General features: G+C 41.9%; 2 protein-coding genes across 3 annotated transcripts in view; one reads left to right on the top strand and one right to left on the bottom strand.

Annotated features, from left to right (window-relative positions):
* Positions 1-813: 813 nt before the first annotated feature.
* On the bottom strand, positions 814-8,968 carry CIAO2A (cytosolic iron-sulfur assembly component 2A). The gene is made up of 5 exons (XM_080395043.1): positions 8,735-8,968; positions 5,251-5,415; positions 4,221-4,270; positions 2,377-2,422; positions 814-1,292 (listed from the first exon to the last, which is right to left on the bottom strand). Exons 1-5 carry the CDS (start codon positions 8,859-8,861, stop codon positions 1,195-1,197), a joined length of 486 nt encoding a protein of 161 aa, XP_080251169.1. The 5' UTR covers positions 8,862-8,968; the 3' UTR covers positions 814-1,194.
* Positions 8,969-9,083: 115 nt separating this feature from the next.
* Positions 9,084-18,404, top strand: part of SPG11 (SPG11 vesicle trafficking associated, spatacsin) — a 35,794-nt gene continuing 26,473 nt past the window's right edge. The window contains exons 1-9 of one of the 2 annotated variants that reach the window (XM_080394991.1): positions 9,084-9,911; positions 10,929-11,107; positions 11,921-12,148; positions 12,942-13,140; positions 13,680-13,817; positions 14,555-15,018; positions 15,267-15,412; positions 16,402-16,534; positions 16,893-17,048. In XM_080394991.1, coding sequence (XP_080251117.1) covers positions 9,700-9,911; positions 10,929-11,107; positions 11,921-12,148; positions 12,942-13,140; positions 13,680-13,817; positions 14,555-15,018; positions 15,267-15,412; positions 16,402-16,534; positions 16,893-17,048 — 1,855 coding nt within the window. In that variant the 5' untranslated portion in view covers positions 9,084-9,699. The remainder of the gene's footprint in view (positions 9,912-10,928; positions 11,108-11,920; positions 12,149-12,941; positions 13,141-13,679; positions 13,818-14,554; positions 15,019-15,266; positions 15,413-16,401; positions 16,535-16,892; positions 17,049-18,404) is intronic. The other variant, XM_080394992.1, reaches the window with a different exon arrangement.

Below are 18,404 nucleotides of genomic sequence, written 5' to 3' on the forward strand. Positions count from 1 at the left end.
AAACACAAGCTCCCTAGAGTAATCACTGTTTCACGGAGGAACAGCTCCCTAAATCTCTCATGAACCACTGCAGGGGATAACTACTAGACACTGGCCAGATAACACACCCCTGGGATACCCAAATAGTTTGTCAGTGCCATGGGGCAAGAGATGGATGGCAGCAGCCTCTCCCCCTACACACACACATTTACCACTGTGGCCCTCCTGTGGCTGTACAGCAGATGCTGAGCATCACTTCCACTGGGAGAGAAACAGCTGGGAGAAATATCTGCTTAATTCTTCCAGGAAAGGTAAACTCATGGTCAAATCTACAGCTGCAACGGAAACTAATCCAAGAGAACTTCTCCAGGGAGAAAACATGACAGCTGGCAACATTACGGATACCCCAGATAAGACTTGTGAGGGAGCAGCAAAAAGAAACAGGACAGTGGGAACCAAAGGAATGAATGAAGGGCTGTGGGGTTCTCTCACCTTCCACACTGCAGGTAAGTCGTAAGAAAAGCAGCATCAAACTGGCAATACCTTGTCCATAGGAAAACTTCACCCTCAGGATAATTATAAAGCAAAGCCTCCAGAATCAGAAACATGTACTAAACAGGGGGAAAAAAGCACAAATATTTAGCAGGAATAGCATCGCCGTAAAAATCTACCTTGTTCTAGCCCAGTCCCTTTGTTCCAAATTCTTTCTCTGAATTCATCTCAGCTTTAATGTGTTTATCAACAAAGAACTTGAATTAAATTGTTTCCTTCTCCAACCATCTAAACCTAAGCTTAAAGAAAAAAAAAGACAATTTCTGAACTCAGAAAGCAGCATTTCAGTACAAGAATCCGGTTTATTTTTACAGTGCAGTGATTGAAACAATGTAGAAATTTAACTTGCAAAATGGAATTTATATCACAATGTCTGTCAGAAGGCAATACGTATGTGTTGTTTTGCTTTAATCATAAAATATTTCTCTGGACACCAGAAATTACAAATGCTTAACACTATACACTTCACTTTATTTTTAGAGACTAATTTATCATAATTTAAATCTATCTTATAAACAATTTATTTTAAAAAACATGTGGAAGATAGAAAGAACTCAAGTATTAAACTCAAGGCCTTGATTATTATTATTTTCTTTTTTTTTTTTTTTTAAACAAAGGTATTTTAAGAAATGTATCAAAATGATTAACTCTGTATTATAGCTACTAGTCAGGCTCCGTAACACACTGCTCCACAATTTCACGCAAGTTTGGATTCTCCATCGCAGCTGCTACTCTCTCTTTGTCATTGATTTGCTTGTTGACTGCAAGACATCACATGAAAAGCAAAGTCAGGAGTAGTTTTCAGTGGTACTTTACACATACTGCATCAGTAAGGTGACAAATACAAGATAACATAGTCCAGTGAAGGTTTTCCAAACCTAGTAAACACCCAGCTCAAAGACTGAGAAAACCTATAGTAACAGTACAGTGTGTCCACTTTCTTTTCAGTTTTCTCTTTAGGTGGAAGATATTATTTGCATAATAGCCAAAACTGACATTTGTACAACAGCTTATAAAGCACTGTACAGGCAGGCATTTAAGTGGCATGGCCTAAAATAAGAAGGTTGTGCCAGACACAATAGAAGGATGACAAGACAAGAAGAATATGTGGGTGCTCAAGAGACAGTAGTCAAAGGACAGAGGATTAGCAGGAAACTGGGAAGAAAGCAAATGAAAGCTCAGTCACAAAAAAACCATCAGAAACTGAACATTTTTGTTACTTCTCTAGTTTAGGAAAAGAATGCAAGATGCTTTTACGATACGTCTTAAAATCAAGTATGAAACTCATGACAAATTAGTAGTCCAGGTTCTCCAGGTTCAATTTCTAATCATTTAATCAAAAGAACCAATTTTCAACACACAAAGATATCTAATCCTTAAGAACAAAAAAGCCTGGGACATTGCCTGGGCAAAGGCTTTAACAGCTGCTTAAAAGAGTGATCAGCTATAGCTTCGAAAGAATGTCTATGTCCTGTAAGTTTTATTTTAAACATTGACTGAGAAACATATTTTTGTTATGTTAAGACAGGGAGACCACTCGGTCAGGAAGCTTTTCACCTTAATTATTTTGCAACACAGTAGCAACTTCTTTTGTTATAAATACAACTTAACACCTGCAAGAACTGTGGGGGTTTTTTTGTTTGTTTTAAAAACCAAAACCAACAACAAGCATCTGTTCACAGTACCAAAACAGCTTTTGAAACAGCCTCAACTACATGTTTCATTTTAAAGCTTTAACAGCTTATTCATTTCTGAAAAGAACAGTAAGGTAGAGGAAGAAAAAGATTTCTCCAAAGAACACAAACACACAATCTGCAACAGCAGTCATTCATAAGCTCTACTTACTGTCTTCTTCAGTGGAATGTGTACCTTCAGATATGTAGATTTCCAGCTAAAGGAGAGATCATTAATGTTAGATGCATACATCAACAGTTGAATATATTCATTACTGGAAGAAAAAAATAATCATACAGTACAGATACATGTAATTCATACTTCCTGAAAATGTTCACAGAACAAAAGGGGATCAATGTTAAGAGCTGATCTTCGGCTTCACTGCAACCCAGTCACAAGACAATCTCCTCCCCCATTTCAGAGAGGCCCCAACAATCTTTCTTCAAAATTGTGGAGCCATTCATTCCTCACTAATATCAACTGCTCTTGTGAAAAAGTACCTGCAGTTAGGCTACTGCAAACAGGGCAGAGAACTGGTACGACCTTCTCAACAAGTTCTCTACAGGCCACAACTCAGGAACAATTTATTTAAAAGCCACCAGAATTGCAAGTGTCACTTTCGCAAGCTAAGCAGTCTTGAAAAGACATCCTTAGGAAGAGATTCCTAATAAAATATTCCTAGTAAGTTTTGCTCAATGATGAGAATCACAGATACGCTCTTTGAAAATAGCAGGGTGATGCAGTCTCTATTTCTTGCATGGGAACAGACTGCAAGACTAGAATCGAAACAGACGTAAATCACCTTCATGCATTTACCAGGCCTGGAAAAAACAACAAAACCCCCTCACACACAGTAAGCTGCAAGGAGATCTTGAAAATTGATGTACCCAAAGAAAACCTAGTAAATAATTCCTATGCCTTTTACCTTATCTCGCTGAAGCTAAACCTATTTGTTACCATGTGTCCAGCAAAACAAATCATTGTCTGCCTATTTTTTTAGAAATGCAAGTCTCACTTTGCACTGTTTAGCTGGAAAGATGAAGCTAGCAACTATAAAAACAAAACAACAAAAAGATCAACACCAGAAATCCTCAGCTAATTAATTTATATTTGGAATTCTTTGGGGCAAGTTTCTACAGCTCTATTTAAAAGACTATGTTTGTCATAAAAGGTCCACTCTTGGCTCCTGCTAAGACCCAAATAGCTTTTTTTAAGGATATATTAACCCCTTGTTACCTATATAGTCTCTTACTCTCCAACAGCACAGTGAGGGCTGGCCTCCGTTAGGGACAGCATACTAACCTAGGTCAGGCCATTATGCAATTTATACAACAGTTCCCAAGACACAGGTCATATATTCCTTCGATGAAGTTCCAGTTTTGAATTCTGCAGCTCCTCTAAACTCTAATGAAACCGTTCTGAAGTTTTTACTTCCTAGACAATGCCCACACAGAGCAGTGGAACTCCGCTTAATGGGTTTCCAACGGGCAACAGAGCAGTTCTCTGGCTTTCAGGGCTGCTCGCTCAGCGGGTTGGTCCGCTGGAGACAACTCTCAGATGCTCCAAACAGTACAGCAGAGTCAGTAACTTAATTTCATATTTATGGTGCTTAGATAGATTGAAATATTGCGGAAGGCCAAATTCATTTTCCCCAAGGCAAAAGAATGATTCCAACACTTTGTAACGTGGGGTTTGAAAACACCCTCTTTTCCACCAAGCAAGAACCCGAATGACAGCTGGTGAGGAAATCCCTCGAAACACAGTGCACTTCAGAAGTGCAGCAATAAATGGTCTTTTGTAAAGGAAAGGAAGAACCGCAGTTACTCGCAGATCCCTTTGGGTGCTACGCTGTACCACAACATTCACTCCCACCATAGGTAAATGACAAGCTTTAAGAAGACCCTATCCTTAATCACATCTTGCAAGTTACTTGATCCTTGCAGCATACACACTCTTAAAGAGCACTTGGCATATACTCATGTAGTTTAAAGCACGTTCCAGAACAGATACTTTACCTTATGTCTAAAAGGCAAACATCTCTGCAGTTTTATTCTTAAACAAAGGCCTGTTCAAACAAAACAGATCGGAGATTTTCTTGTAAAATTCAAGGTTTGAGGTGCATTTTCAGAGAAAACACATTTAACAATCAAAAATCACCAGTAAAATTTACAACCTTCTCCTTTTGTATTCTGAGCAGCACAAGCCACAGAGGAGACCAAATAATGTGCAGTTTGACCCTTCGGCTGTAGCTTCTCAGTTAAGCTCCTACCTGCTGTACAAGCTTATGAGGTCTCTAGTCTCTAAACACCTATGCTTCACTATCTATACTTTGCTTTTTAGGCAAAGCTGCAAAGGTTTGTTTGGGCATAAATACATGTACTTCTTCATTGAAGACTTACTTTCCCTTAAATCTTCAAAACAGACTGAGAAATCTTAGTATGAATCTAAAATGGTAAAAGTTGCTAACCTTGGTACATTTAAACAAATCATTTCAGAGATCTCAAATGTGATTTTTCAGATGCAATTTCACCACAAATAAAAAGGGAGAATAAAAGAAAGCAAAACAAGCTAGTGTAGAGTCTCATACAACTTAACTGCTTTCAAACCCCTAACAGCTTAGAACTTTTTGGTATTCTGGGATTGCCTGTGGGGTTTTTTGTCCATGTGTGGGAAAAGAGAACAGCCCATAAAGTATGGGAAAGATAAGGGAGGCAATCATAAAGTTTAAACATTTTTTTAAATTTAAGAGCTAAATTTTCAATTTAACATTATTAAAATAATGGGGAGAATATAAAGAAGGAATTCTGTACCACTTCCCAGCTGATTTTTGAGAGCTTCTCTTTGAAGAGTTTCCCTAACTTGATAAAAATAGATGGATGTCCCCACATTTCTTCTAGTTTTTTGTTTGTTTGCATTTGGTAGCAGGGTTCTCTGGTCAAACTGCTGGCAAAGCAATACTGAAATTTAACTAAAACTGATGTTATTAGACAACCTAAAATTAACTTTATGCTCATTGTTACAGATTTAATGAAAGAGAAATCTTACCAATGAGAGTAGCCAAAGAGCAATGAGGTACTGTTGGTGTAAACCTGATGATGACCAGATATTCATCTTCACCTATCTCTTGAACTTCAACACAGCTTTCCGTTACCACTTCCAGTTCTTCTAAAGTATTAGGTTTCTCCGGGTCCCGGATAGTACGGATTATATCTAAAGCAGAAGACAAGTGACCAACAATTAAGTAGCTTTCTTGAATTTAATAAAAGGTACTTTTATTAGAAACCATCTTCCCAGCATTGTTCATTTTGCTCCTGTTCAGAAAAGACAGAGCTATAAATATCAGTGCTACATCATCTCATGAGTTGCTTCAGAACTGGGCAAATTGAGGCATTTGCTGTTCACTATGCACTAACTTTCCACATTCCAGTTCTAAACTTGCTATTATTTTTACAATTCCATTATAATAAAGAGAAATCAAAACATGCCTATTAAAAGATATGTATTACCTTTGGAACTACACGTCATGTAATACTAGCCCATCCAAAAGATATACATAGATGTAATATTTCAGATAGGTTTTCTTGCCTTTCAGGTTTTTCAAAATCTAACTGATTAACAAGACAAGCCAGATTTCCTTCTATTCTTCTCTCCGCTTCCTAGCCTGGGCCTCCCAGATAAGATTCTGAAGCCATCTTAAGGAAAGCCAATATAAAAAAAATATACTAATCCATATTTATCTGTATCCATGGTCACTTCCTTAGCTTCTAAAACATGGGGATCAACTAGGTTTAATATACCTGTATAGAAAATGATAAGCAACGTTGCCTTCTATAGAAGCAATGTGTTCTGGATTAGCTTAAGGAGACTTCATTACACAATGAAACAGAACTACATTTATTGTTGCTTTTCCATAGAGCAAAAGGTTTTAAAGTAATATTCAAAAGCTACAATATTTGATTATAGGACACTGAAAAATTACACACAAGAGAATATATTAATTTAGTACACTTCCTAAGAGCCTGAAAAAAATAAGTCTCTGCATTTCGATGTGTTTGCTGAGTAACGGAACACAGAAGGCAAGGCAATGAGATCTCTAGCCTGTTCACATCTGTGCCATGTACACAGCGTAACTTGAAGAAACACTAATTCTGACAGTGAAGACCAAACCTAGGAAGTTCCCAGCTGTCACCTCTCCCTCACTTCTGCCTTGTGTGCAGTTGTTTGCCCCTTAGAAATGCAAGTACGAGCATTTCTGGTATAAACAAGGTAACTAAAGGGATACAGGTTAAGATCAGTTTAAAAAAACCTAAATGTGTTAAAAAAAAAAAGAATGGGTAGGTATTTTTAGCTAGCTATAGTGATTTTATGTTTAGTGTAGCCCTACCAATAGCTTTACTACAATAGCTGACTGCATTGCCAAAGCAAATGTGACAGCTGCCTTCACTACAGCAAATTACTTGAGTCTATCTTCAGGTACAGACTCACGCAGCTCTTGAGAGCTGCAAAGCTGCTTTCAGCACATTCCTGCCGTTAAGCTGCCAGGCCCAGCCTCTCCACAAGGATCACAGGCATAGTACAACTTGGAACTAATACTGCCATACTACAGGCAGGAAGGAAGCAGACAGCCAGTGGGCAGGAACGGTAGTTCATGTCTGTCTGGAATCCATCCGTCTGAGAAGGGTATGCCTGAAATCACAGATACAGCCTAAAGTCTCTGACTGGCGAGCAAGGAAGTTTGTACAGTTGTATAAGCTTTTACTCCTGGTACTCACCTCACCCTTCTCAGAACCTCTCACCCTCCTGCAAGGGCTACTCAGATTGCTCTCAAGACCTAGGTAATGCTTTCAGCAGGGCTGGGAAATGCTTTCCAAAGTTGTCATCGCTCCTACCATAAAACAAAACTTGGGACGAATGAGAGAACCGAGTCCCATTCCCTGACTTCCACGGAAGCAGACAATCGCTTGAATCATTCTGCAGCTGCAGCCCCCAGCCTCTGCTTCTCTGTCTACATCATAAGGGTGTGATGCTGCTGAATTACAAACCCAGAAGACACAATAGAAGTCACAAGGCTATTTGTTCTGTGTTCCTGAAGAACTGATAATTGTCCCCTCAATTACATTAAGGATCGTGATGGTAACAAGCAAGCTGTCTAGCTTTATTAGAATATTTACCAGCAAACAGACTAATAGTCTCATTTGTCAGACCAATAACAAGTATTTTCACCTTTTTTCCATTGTTCTGGCTCTAGTATCACTTTTTGCTTAAAGTCTTAGCCAACTACTTAAGGCTAACCAAACAAGAAAATACCTCACATATACATGCAACACAGGTATCTTCACAGACACATTTCCTTGTAATTTCTGTTAAATTTCTTTCTCTATTTTTATATGTTATCCTCTTCCTGTGTGAAAAGGCCCAAGAGAAATTAATTCCTTTACCAAGCAGTGACAGGAACACTGTCACTGATTTAGCTCCGCAGTACTTCATGGATGCCTTTGGTCTTTGAAACTAGATTTTACACAGACAGGTGCTTTAGTTCTGCAAAGATCACGCACATGTATAATCCTCCGGATGAACTGAAATCAGCAGGACTACTCACATGCCTAATGTTCATAAGTTATTACTTAGAACCACCGATGTTTCAAAGTACCTATATTTAACCATCACTCAAGTTTTAACATTGAGTTTGTTTGACATTGTTTCCTCTTTTGTTCTTTTTAGATAAAAGTGCATACAGTGCTGCATAAAATCCTCACACTACTCCTAACTGCCGACAAAATCCCTGTGCCCGGAAGCTTGACAATGTTTTTGGATTCCTGCAAGGTCCCATGTGTAGCATTTCCAGAGGTGAGATCTCTCCAGGTTCTACCAAAAACTCACGTCATTCAAGGAACAGAAATCTCCATTTTGCTGGACTAGCTGGCTGACCTTTCTGGAATGACTTGCCTGTCCAGGTGTGTCCAGCTCCTCTTCTGTGTAAGGTGATGAAACACAAAGGGTGACCCCCACCCCTGCAGCCCAGCCCCTTTCCCACCTGCTGGGGAGCTGGGAAGCAGCAGCAGCACCCACCAGCTAAGCAGGGCAGGTTCCCTCAGCGCTCTCCTTGCTCAGGACCCCCACAGTGACCACGGCACCCCCCCCATGCCAAGGTCACAGCATCCGCCCATCTCCAGACGCAGCCCGGGGCTGGGCAGAGCCAGCCGGCCCCCAAGCCAGGCCCCCACCCTTCCCTGAATATTCCCGGCCCCCCCAACACCCCAGGGGCAACCCCTCCTCGCTCCACGCCCCTGGCAGCGACCCCTGTCCTCACACAAGCCACATACAGTTGGTTCCTGTCCCGCAGGAGCAGCCACCCGCGCTCCAGCCCCTCGGGACCCCCCCAGCACACAGCTGGGCAGGGCCTGGCCTCCCCCACCTCACAGCCCAGGGGCACAGCAGCACCGGCCCCCAGGGCCTCTCACACACCCCTCAGCCCCTCCGCCGCCCCGAGGGGCGACCCTTGGACCCCCAACAGCACCACGACAGTCACCGTAAACCTCGAGCGCCTTGTCCTGCTCCATGGCCTGGTTCCGGGGGGCATGGCAGCCCCTACGCAACCCGGAGTACCAGAGCACCCTGCTCAGCGTGTGCGACAGCAGCCCCAGCACCAGCGACATCCTCCCGCTCCGCCATGGGAGAGCGCGGACCGGACCCTCGCGGCCACCGTCCGCCGCCGCCAGCGGGAAGCGCCGGGCGGGGCGGGGCCAGGTCACCGCTGCCGCGGCCCTGCCCGGGGCGGGGCCAGCCAGTGGCTGCTCCGCCCAGGGGCGGGGCTAAGCGGTTCCCTCAGGATTGGCGGGATTTCGGTGCCGCGTGGGGTTCTTAGTGGGCTGCCTGCCTCTCTAAGCGGGCTGTTGAGGGGGTTCAGCGGCTCCGGGCAGCGCTCCCGACGGTGCCTGGGCTCTGCGGAGCTGCCGCGGCGCCCGTAGGCCCGTCCGTACGGGCACAAATACCTTCGGCATGCCGCGCTTTGCCCCAGGAAACCCCACAATTCCCAAATAACGGTGGTAACTAAGCGTCTGAGGGCCAATGTGGGAGGGAGCCGCCACGATGTCCTTTCCAAGCTGGAGCCGCGAGATGCGGCAGGAAGAGGCGCGGGTTGGGTAGTGGGAATGAGGGGTAGGTTTGCTGTAGGTTTGGAGCTTCTTCAGACGGCTCAAGGTCAATTGTTTATTACAAGGAAGGCTGAATGTAAAGGCCCCCGGAGGCAGCCGCCTACCTCGGCCACTCCGAGCGAGAGTGGTGGCAGGCCAGTCGCTGCCCGCCGGCCCTCACGAAGACTACAGTTCCCAGCGTGCATTGCGCTGGGCGCGCTGCCTGCTGGGTGTTACAGTCGTGCCACGGCACTGGTCAGCGCTGTCAGCTGACCGGAAGGAAGACCTGCCCCGTCCAAGATGGCGGCGGGAGGGGGAGTGGAAGGCAGCTAGGCCAGGGTGGCGGCCCTCCCTGAGGAGGATGGAAGGGGCGAAGCAGGAGCTGCGCGTGCTGCTCGCGCCCCTCTTGGGGGAGGCGCAGTGCTGCCTGCGGGACGCAGCCCGGGTCCGGCTGAGCAGGGGTCAGGACGCTCTGGGGAGCCTCCTGGTCCCTGGTGGGATCTACCTGGAATCTCTGGTGCCGGGCGGAGGCGGCCGGGCCCGGGGCAGCGTCCTCCCGGGAGCCTGGGCTGAGTAAGTGGCAGGGGGCGAGCAGGGGAAAGGGAGGCCGGGAGGGGCTCCCCGGCGTTGCTCTGCTTTGGTGAGAGACGCCGGGAGGACCCCAGGGGCTGAGGGCGCCGCTCGGAAGGTAGCAGCCCTGCACTGGCGAGGGCAGGCGTGAAAGCTACAGGAGGCTGAGGGGGACTTCAAATCCTGCTTTGCATGGGATGCTCTCCCCTTAAAATCCCATTGCTGAAGGGGACGTTGATTTATACCCAATTATTTGTTTACTTGTGGGTGTATTCATTATAGATGACAAAGACAAGTTTTCTTCTTTTTTTGAAGTTGCTGGCTTGAGATTCTGTAGCGCCCTGACTGCTTGACTGCTTTGTGGGTCAGGGGCCAGCTGTTGTGTGTGACATTCAGCAATCACAGGATGTTTTTAATTTGCTTTAGTAGCTTTTAACGCTGAGTCAAAACCACAGTCACATTGCAGTTGCAGACATCTGCAGTATCACATGATGCCAACACTGTTACAGTGCTCTAGTCTCTTGTTTCATTCCACACCATCCTATGTGGTCTTGTAGCTGTTTCCTCTCTGCCTGCTCCCCTCCCCATACAAGGGTGGGTGTGAAGACACACGCCTGAAACGTTTCTCAACCCAAGCGAAGGGGAGGCAAAGCATATGGAAATGGGCAATATGCTCTGCTTCTCTTGCTGACAGTACTGGTGTTCCTTCTAGAAGTCCTGAAGCAGAGTATCACTCGCATAGCATGTGTCATGGATGACTGAAGGAAAGAAACACACAAGGATAGAAACCCCCTGTATTCCTGAGAGGAAGAGATGTAGGGATTCATAAAGCACTGTCTTGCATTGCAGTCTTTGCTATGGCTGAAATGTGTTATAGTATTGGGGAGGGACAGGGTGGTGGCAGAATATTTGCTGCAAAAGATTAAAATGATACTGTCCATCATGAGTACAGTTCCAGAACCGTTCAGTATGATACGTGGAAAGAAAATAAGGTCAATAAACAAAATGTTGTATCTTCAGCTTCATGTGGGAGAATACAGAAGATCTGCAAGCAGACAAGACAAAAATACTGGCTCTTGGTAAAAGTAATGAACTGTTTGTCTATGAATTTACTAGAGAAGATGGAAAATACAACCCAGTTTCCCTGCACAGTTGTAAGGAAGATACACTTAAAAAGCACCTTGAAGTTAAAAACATTAGTGAGTAAATTTCAATGTGTATTCCGTATTTGAAATTATTACAGGTCTAATTCTGCTTCACCTGATGAAACAAACCAAGGCAGTAGGATTGAACACTAGGGAAGTGTCAAATACTTTCACACTGATTTAAAGTTAGCAGCAGCAGTGTTAACGAACTTGAAAAATAATAGTGACATTTCGGCATTCAAAGATGGCTTTGTTGGAGGGAATCAAACTGTTGTAGGGTAAGGTGTTTGGATGATACAGAGTTAAAAACAAACTGTAATAAAACATACTTACGCAACCCTGCTGTGTCAAACTTCCCCTTTAATATTGGAACTGATGGGAAGAAAACAGACATAGGGCAGCTCCTCACTAATCCTGCAAAGGCTAATTATGTGTTTAACCTTATGTTCTGTAACTAGCAAATATAGTCTACAATTAGAATGCACGGTCTTTGCAGGACCTAGACCTTTGGTGTTCTACATGTTTTAAACAGTTTCCCTTGCTAAAAGTATTTTTATTTCCAAGGATTGTAGCTTTTATTGTCAGTGCTGACTGAAGTAATGTTTTGTGGCGATTTTTTGTGTTTCTCATAGTATTGTCCACTTAAAAAGCCTACACTGTTTTAGGAAACTGTTCTAAAATTAGGGCTGCTGACAGGAAGTGAGTTTTAAAACAAAACAAGCCCCACCCCTCCACCCCCACCCCCGCAATCCCAGCTTCTGTTAAGAGGGTAGCAGAGGATAAATTTGAGCTGTAATTTTACTGATATATCTTCACAAATCAAAAGTACCAGATCACTATAATCCTAAAATATCTTTAACTTTGCAGGTCTGTCTTCAATTTTCTCCTTGAGGATACTGTCTTTTAAAAACAACAAATGCATACTTCTGCTCAATAAGTTTATTGTTGTGCATCTTACTTTTCCTGGAGAAGACTCACCCCTAGAAAAATGTGACTGCTTTACCCTTGATTTGCCTCCACAAGTTCTAGAAAGAGTAACAGATACATACTTCTGCAGGGGGATCCTGTTTCTATTAGACAGTTCTGGCTGGATTTGTATCCTTCATAACAGAGATGAGCTCTCAGTTTGAATGATCTGGAAGAACAAAGTAATTTTTATTTTCTGTCAGGGTTAAGTAGCAATTTCTTGGAAGACTTTCAGGTGTTGGTTTTGAAGATGCTTTCAATAAAGGGGTTGTGTGGCAAAGTGCTAGTTATTGTAGTAAAAAATGCCTTAGTTGTGTATCAAATGTGGATTCTCAATGTGCCACTGGAAATCTTTTTCACACTGGAGTAATGGTTTTCAGCATTTTTGATATGTGGATCTGCATATAACAGGCTTACATCTACTATCAGTAGCCTTCCTTAATTAGATCCTTTAGAAATTATTGACAGATGTGCAGGGAATAACAGCTTGGAAAACAGCTGTCTTCTATTCTAATGAATAGGAGCTCAAACCTGGCAGACTGTTCCACGAGACACTCAACTTTAACCTATCCTTTATAACTTTTTTCTGACATGTATGCAAAAAAATGCAATAAAGTCACGTTACTTTTTCCTATTAATTATGTAACTGCCGATACATATTTGTCCCAGTTCACTTCTAAGTAAAAAACAAGTCTTTTGAGGTGACACAACTTTGTGTGTACGGCACCTAGCACAGTTCACTTCAGATTCTACCTAGGTGAGCTTGGAATGCTCTTGTAAAACAAACAGTTCTGAATGTTTTGTTGTGTAGCGATTGGCTTGGACCACAAAGTTAATAGAGATTCACTGTCTTCCCCGTCTATGTAATTTCTTGTTTGTGGCACAGTCTGAGGCCTGGTGTTTTCTTTGACACTATTTAAAGATGTATTTGACTCTCTTGATGGTGTAAATCTAGGAAATATTAATGTAGCACTCTGCCAGGGAGACATGCAGGGTGAGGACGGGAGTCCAGCCATCACATCACCACTCACTGCAGTGAAAGTGGCACACGATCTCAGTGTTGCTGTGATCATCAGTTCGGCCAACTATGCCATTTCGGTGGATCTAAACATGTACTTCAGGTGCGTTTGCAGCAGAATTCCTAAATGAAAGTTTTGAGTATGACTAACATTAAAAAGTGCCTGATCTTGGTCATGTAATAGTTGAGATGCTGTCAGCTTTTTATTTTGAGTTCTGGTAGAGTGGAAATTTCATGTGTTTATAAAGTTTGCCCATTATTATTTGCTCTGATTTATGCTCTGTCACTTTAACAAATAGGAGAACTTGGTATTGGACTTTATATTTTTTCTAGGAAGATTAGGATATGTACTGTCAGTTAGCACCTTTTAGAAATACTGTAGAGTATGTGATTGTAAAACTATTATGACACAGCTATACTGATATTGCTTGACAGATTAGGACTAGGTTGTAATTTCGAGGTGGTGTCCACCTCAAAGGAGATAGTATTGGTTTTTGATGGCTTACCTGGATACATTTTTGTGAATGCTGTTACTCTGAGGGAAAAGTGCTTTGCTGCAGCTCCTGGAGGAATTAAACATGAAAGAAAAAAGTATCTGAAATCATCTGAGGAAGGTGAAATCTAATATTTATTTATTTACAGACAGTTCCCTGGGCATTTGCTCTGTAAGAGAGATTGTGAAAATTTTCCGGTGAAGCCTCCTGAAGGACTTGACGAGGATGACCTCGCTAGTTCTGACTATAGCATGGAGCTTTTGTCATCACCTTTCCGAACAGACAGGTACATAACGAAAAAACTTTCTAAACCAGGATGTGTGTTGCCTCCTTTAGATCACTGATTACTAAACTGCTGATTTTTTTCGTTTATTTTGTAGCTGTGGCAAGTAAAATCAGTTTGCTCTGCTTTTAAGCTTTTGAATGTTAGGATGATGTTAGGAAATGGGCCAAGACAACTTGGCATATGTCATTGAACAGCTTCCAAATAGTAATTACTGTTTAAGGTGTTCCCTTTAGTTCTGAACCAGTATTGACAGATTTTTGTATTCTAAATATTTACAGCTTGATGCGTGTTTAGCACAGATGAGTGCATTCAGACTTCAGAATATTTTGTATTCATTTAAAATATTTTAACCATGTTGTGACCCTTAATATTAGACATATTAATACTAAATTATAATTATAATTTGATGTAAATGTAATAAATACTAAATTCTGGAATTTATTTCATTCTACTTTTTTTTTAATTGATGAGGTGTTTTCTGCAAGGAAAAGAAAATTTTCTACTAAGAATGCGCAGCTTCATGGACGTTGTCAGCTAGTGCAGCTGTGATCAGTCAGCTTAGCTGCAAACTAAATAAAAATAAACAGAACATGTTAAGGTTAAAATGCAATATACTGGATGGAATCTATAAGCTTAAAATGCACACTGTTTAACTGAGAAAACTTTAAAAAGGTATTTATCTGCATTGTTCTTGGAGTAATGCCTGATATTACAGGTAACTTCTTTCTTCACCCCAGGTCCTGGAAGGCACACTTGTCCTCACTACGTGATACAATAAGGAGAAGACAACCAGGTTCTTCAGATTTGGTGAATGACTTGAATTTACCTTGGTATCAGTTTTTTACTCATCTTGACGATCATGATCCTGAAATCTATGAAAATTCTGAGAAGATGGTGGCTTTTGTTCCACGGGCTGTTACATGGGCTCCTTCGAAACCATTGCAAAGCGATGGTGCAAACCTCAGCAACACAGGACAGCAATGGAAACAAATCCCCATGGAAGCCCTACAAGAAGTGGTAAAACTGGAGTGTAAATTGGTAACTGGAGTTAAAGCCATTTTTGGAGTATTAACAAACGACAACGGATTGACTCTTGCTCTCTGGGACTTTGAGTCACAAGATGTGACATACTACCGCTTCGGCAAAAACAGTGTTTATGTGGATTGCAGTGAAGAGGTGCCACTGTGTCTGCTTCTGACAGGTGAGGGTTTTCTTTACGTAATTGTTCTGATGTAGCCTTCTGACAAAAGTTCAGGGGTTTTTTATTTGTAGTGCTGCGCTTTCCTGTCTGCCTGACCGCTGTTGGCTAATTTCTGACATATCCCTGCTGAGGAGAAATCCTAACGGAGCCAGCTGTGGCTTTGCATCATTGAGAGGCCATAGATAGAAATGTTGCTGTGTAGCAACTTGATAATGTATTTTTAATTATGATTTGATTCTTTTATTTAGAGCGTGGTCTCTCCTTAGTTCTGTTTGGTTTAACTCAAGAAGAGTTTTTGAATAGATTGATGATCTATGGCAGTGCTGGAGTCGTAGATTCTGTTTGTCATCTCAATGGATGGGAACGATGTTCAATTCCGATACATGCACTAGAGGTAAAGAAATCTGTTTCATGTCTTACAGGTAACAAAAATACTTCTTTAAAGTGATGAATGCAGTTTAGCAGTGTTAATGATGGTTTTAGACGCAATTAGAAGTATGCCCCTCAGTAACTTAGGGGCAAAAAGTAGTAGTTTAGTCATTAAATAATAAAAACCCCAAGTAACCCAGATGAGTAACCCAAAAGAAATACAGCAAAAAAGTTAATGTGCATTAGAAAATTATTTTTTAAATTAAGCAGTGCACAAAAATACTTTTTAACTGGACCCAAAAGCATTTTTACCAATTTCTGCAGCAGTTTTTGTTCTCTTGCAAACTGTCAAATATTAAAATAAATCCTTGGAACTAAATTTTTGGTTTTATTGTACCACTCTTGTGAAGTCAAGAGGAAAAAATCTCCTTGTGTCTCTACAGTTTTCCAGTGCTCTAGTTCTACCTCTAGATGACAGAGATCCTTGTTTTAAAAAAATATTTTTTCCAGAAGTATGGGACTCTGTAACAGTCTGTCCACACCATCACTCGGTACACTGCCAGTCTGTGTTTTCAGCTGCATTTGGAGGAAGGGACCTTACAGGAAGACAATTTGTAGGATTCTTTTGGGTTTATTTGAAGGGTGTGATGGAAAGTGAATTGATGGGAAGGAGGGTCATAGTGATTTTCAGCTGCTGTAAGCTTATTCAGAGTCCTGATTCACACTGTATTTATTTTATATCCAAAATCAAACTCTATAATAAATTGCTGAATTAATATTTTGTCTCTGAAGTTAAGGGGTGGAGTTTCTGTAAAGCCTATTAAAGGAGCATGGTTGGTACTGAACAGGTCACCTTGTTATTTCATGCTGCGGGTGTTGCACACAGTTTAAATTTCTTCTGTATTTTTAGCATGTAGACATTGTCACAGAGCATGAAATAAAAATAATAGCAGTAAGCGTGCAATGCATATTTTCAGAATACATGCCTGATTGTTCTACCGCATGTTTGTCTAGGCAGGTTTGGAAAATCTTCAACTAGACACAGTAGACTTATTTTTAAAAAGCAAAGAAAGTCTTTTCAATCTGTCTGCACCCTGCTCTGGGCCTGAACAGTCTACTGATAGTGCATCCCAGTCTTACCTAAAAAGTAAGTAAAATACTTCCAGGTACACAGAGGTTTAAATGTAATTGCCTTTCTATTTATGGCTATGTGTTTGTAAACATTTGTGATTAGCCTGTGCTCTTGTGTGTTTGAATGATGCTCTATTGCAACTTCTCTACTGCTGGAAAATAAGAGAGAAATGATGCATAATGTGTGGGGGGTTTCATTGTGTTCTGATATTGGCATACGTATTATAAGCATTTTGATGTGAAGGCAAAGCATGTTACAGGTATAGATTGCCACGTTTTAGAAGATTTTTGTAGCATACCTTTATGACTTAAATGTATGTTATCAGTCATATGGTAGAATGCAGATGTTTCAACTTTTTGTGTAAATATTGCAGATTTGGAAGAGCTGAAGCCAGCTTTAAACTTGCTTTGCTCAGCGATCAAAGAAAATGATATGGAGCCTCACAGTAAACACTTTTCTGAGCAGCTGCTAAACCTCACATTGACTTTCCTTACCAAGCAACTTGAAGAAATTTTTGTGCACACAGAGGGTAAGATTACTCGTTTTGAATCATACGTAGTAATATAATGTGTCATTGTTTAGGTAAGTAAGATCAACTGATTTTTTAAATTAAAAGCTTAAATTTGCCAAGCATTAAAGTGAATGAAAGATGTTATTTAAGGGGAAACATGAGAAATTAATCTGAATACAGTGTCTGTGTTAGCCCAAACAACTATGATCAGGCTCTCAGATCAGAAAGGATACTGTCAACAGGATCATTTTGGGATGCATAAGAATGGCAGAATGGGACTTCAAGGCTATTGCTGGATACTTGATGGTAGTGCAGTTAAATGGCTTGAGTGTAGCCCTCAGCTGTTGGTGCTTTTCTCAGTGCCTCCACTTAAAATATTCTGGCATAAATACTTATGTGGCTGTGGAATGGAATAGACTAGTTTAAGAAACTGATACAGCTGGAAAAATAGCCTACCAGGTTATTTTTTATCTGGAGCGCTCCCCAGTTCGATTTACTATGTAGCAACACAGTCACACATCCGAGGGGTGGCACGGAAGCAAACAGCAGTGTGTGATGGGGCTGCAGACTGGGTGTGGGAGTGCGTGACTGCTTACCTTGGCACAGTTGCTGAAATGTTGCTCTTTGAACTGCAGCCTAAAAGGTACAGGAATGGAGTAACAGCTGGTATACTAGTGAAGTATTAAAATGACAGAATTCCAGAATTTTGTTTTGCTGGAGAAAGCTATGGAAAGTGGGAGGACATGTCCCAACACAAGTGTGCTGTCCTGCTGCTTGGGTCCGAATTGTGCTCTCAGTGATGCTTTTCAGTATGTGGACCAACAGGCTGTGCATGTTAAAGCAGAACTGAATTCTGCTGATAATAGAAGACTATTAGCTGTTATTCTTAATATTTTTTTCTACATGATTTTTGGTAATCTTTCTTTCTTACTACATGAATGTTATGTTTAAAAGTCCCTGCATTTTAAATGGGACTTACCTGACTAGTAATTAGTTGGATTAATAAAGTGGTTCTCATTTCATAGAATCACAAAATCACAGAATGGTTTGGGTTGGAAAGGAACTTAAAGATCATCTCGTTCCACTCCCCCGCCACGGGCAGGGACACCGTCCACCAGCCCAGGCTGCCCCCTGCCCCGTCCAGCCTGGCCTTGGGCACTGCCAGGGATGGGGCAGTCACAGCTGCTCTGGGCAGCCCGTGCCAGCACCTCGCCGCCTTCACAGGGAAGAATTTCTTTCTAATAGCTGATCTAAATCTACCCTCTTTCAATTCAAAGCCATCCCCCCTTGTCCTATCACTAGATGCCTTGTAAAAAGTCCCTCCCCAGCTTTCTTGTTGGCCCCGTTAGGTACCGGGAGGTGCTGTAAGGTCTC

The sequence above is a fragment of the Falco punctatus genome (assembly GCF_963210335.1).
Source record: "Falco punctatus genome assembly, chromosome: 7".
In the NCBI taxonomy this organism is placed as follows: domain Eukaryota; kingdom Metazoa; phylum Chordata; class Aves; order Falconiformes; family Falconidae; genus Falco; species Falco punctatus.

Bases quoted from the DNA above. Each gene is read 5' to 3' on its own strand.
- CIAO2A (XM_080395043.1), bottom strand. From the start codon at position 8,861: ATGTCGCTGGTGCTGGGGCTGCTGTCGCACACGCTGAGCAGGGTGCTC. The intron at 5,416-8,734 runs GTGACTGTCGTG...CTTCTGCTTTAG, and splicing joins CAAGGCGCTCGAGGTTTACG to ATATAATCCGTACTATCCGG. The intron at 4,271-5,250 runs GTAAGATTTCTC...TTGTTTGAACAG, and splicing joins CTCTTTGGCTACTCTCATTG to GCCTTTGTTTAAGAATAAAA.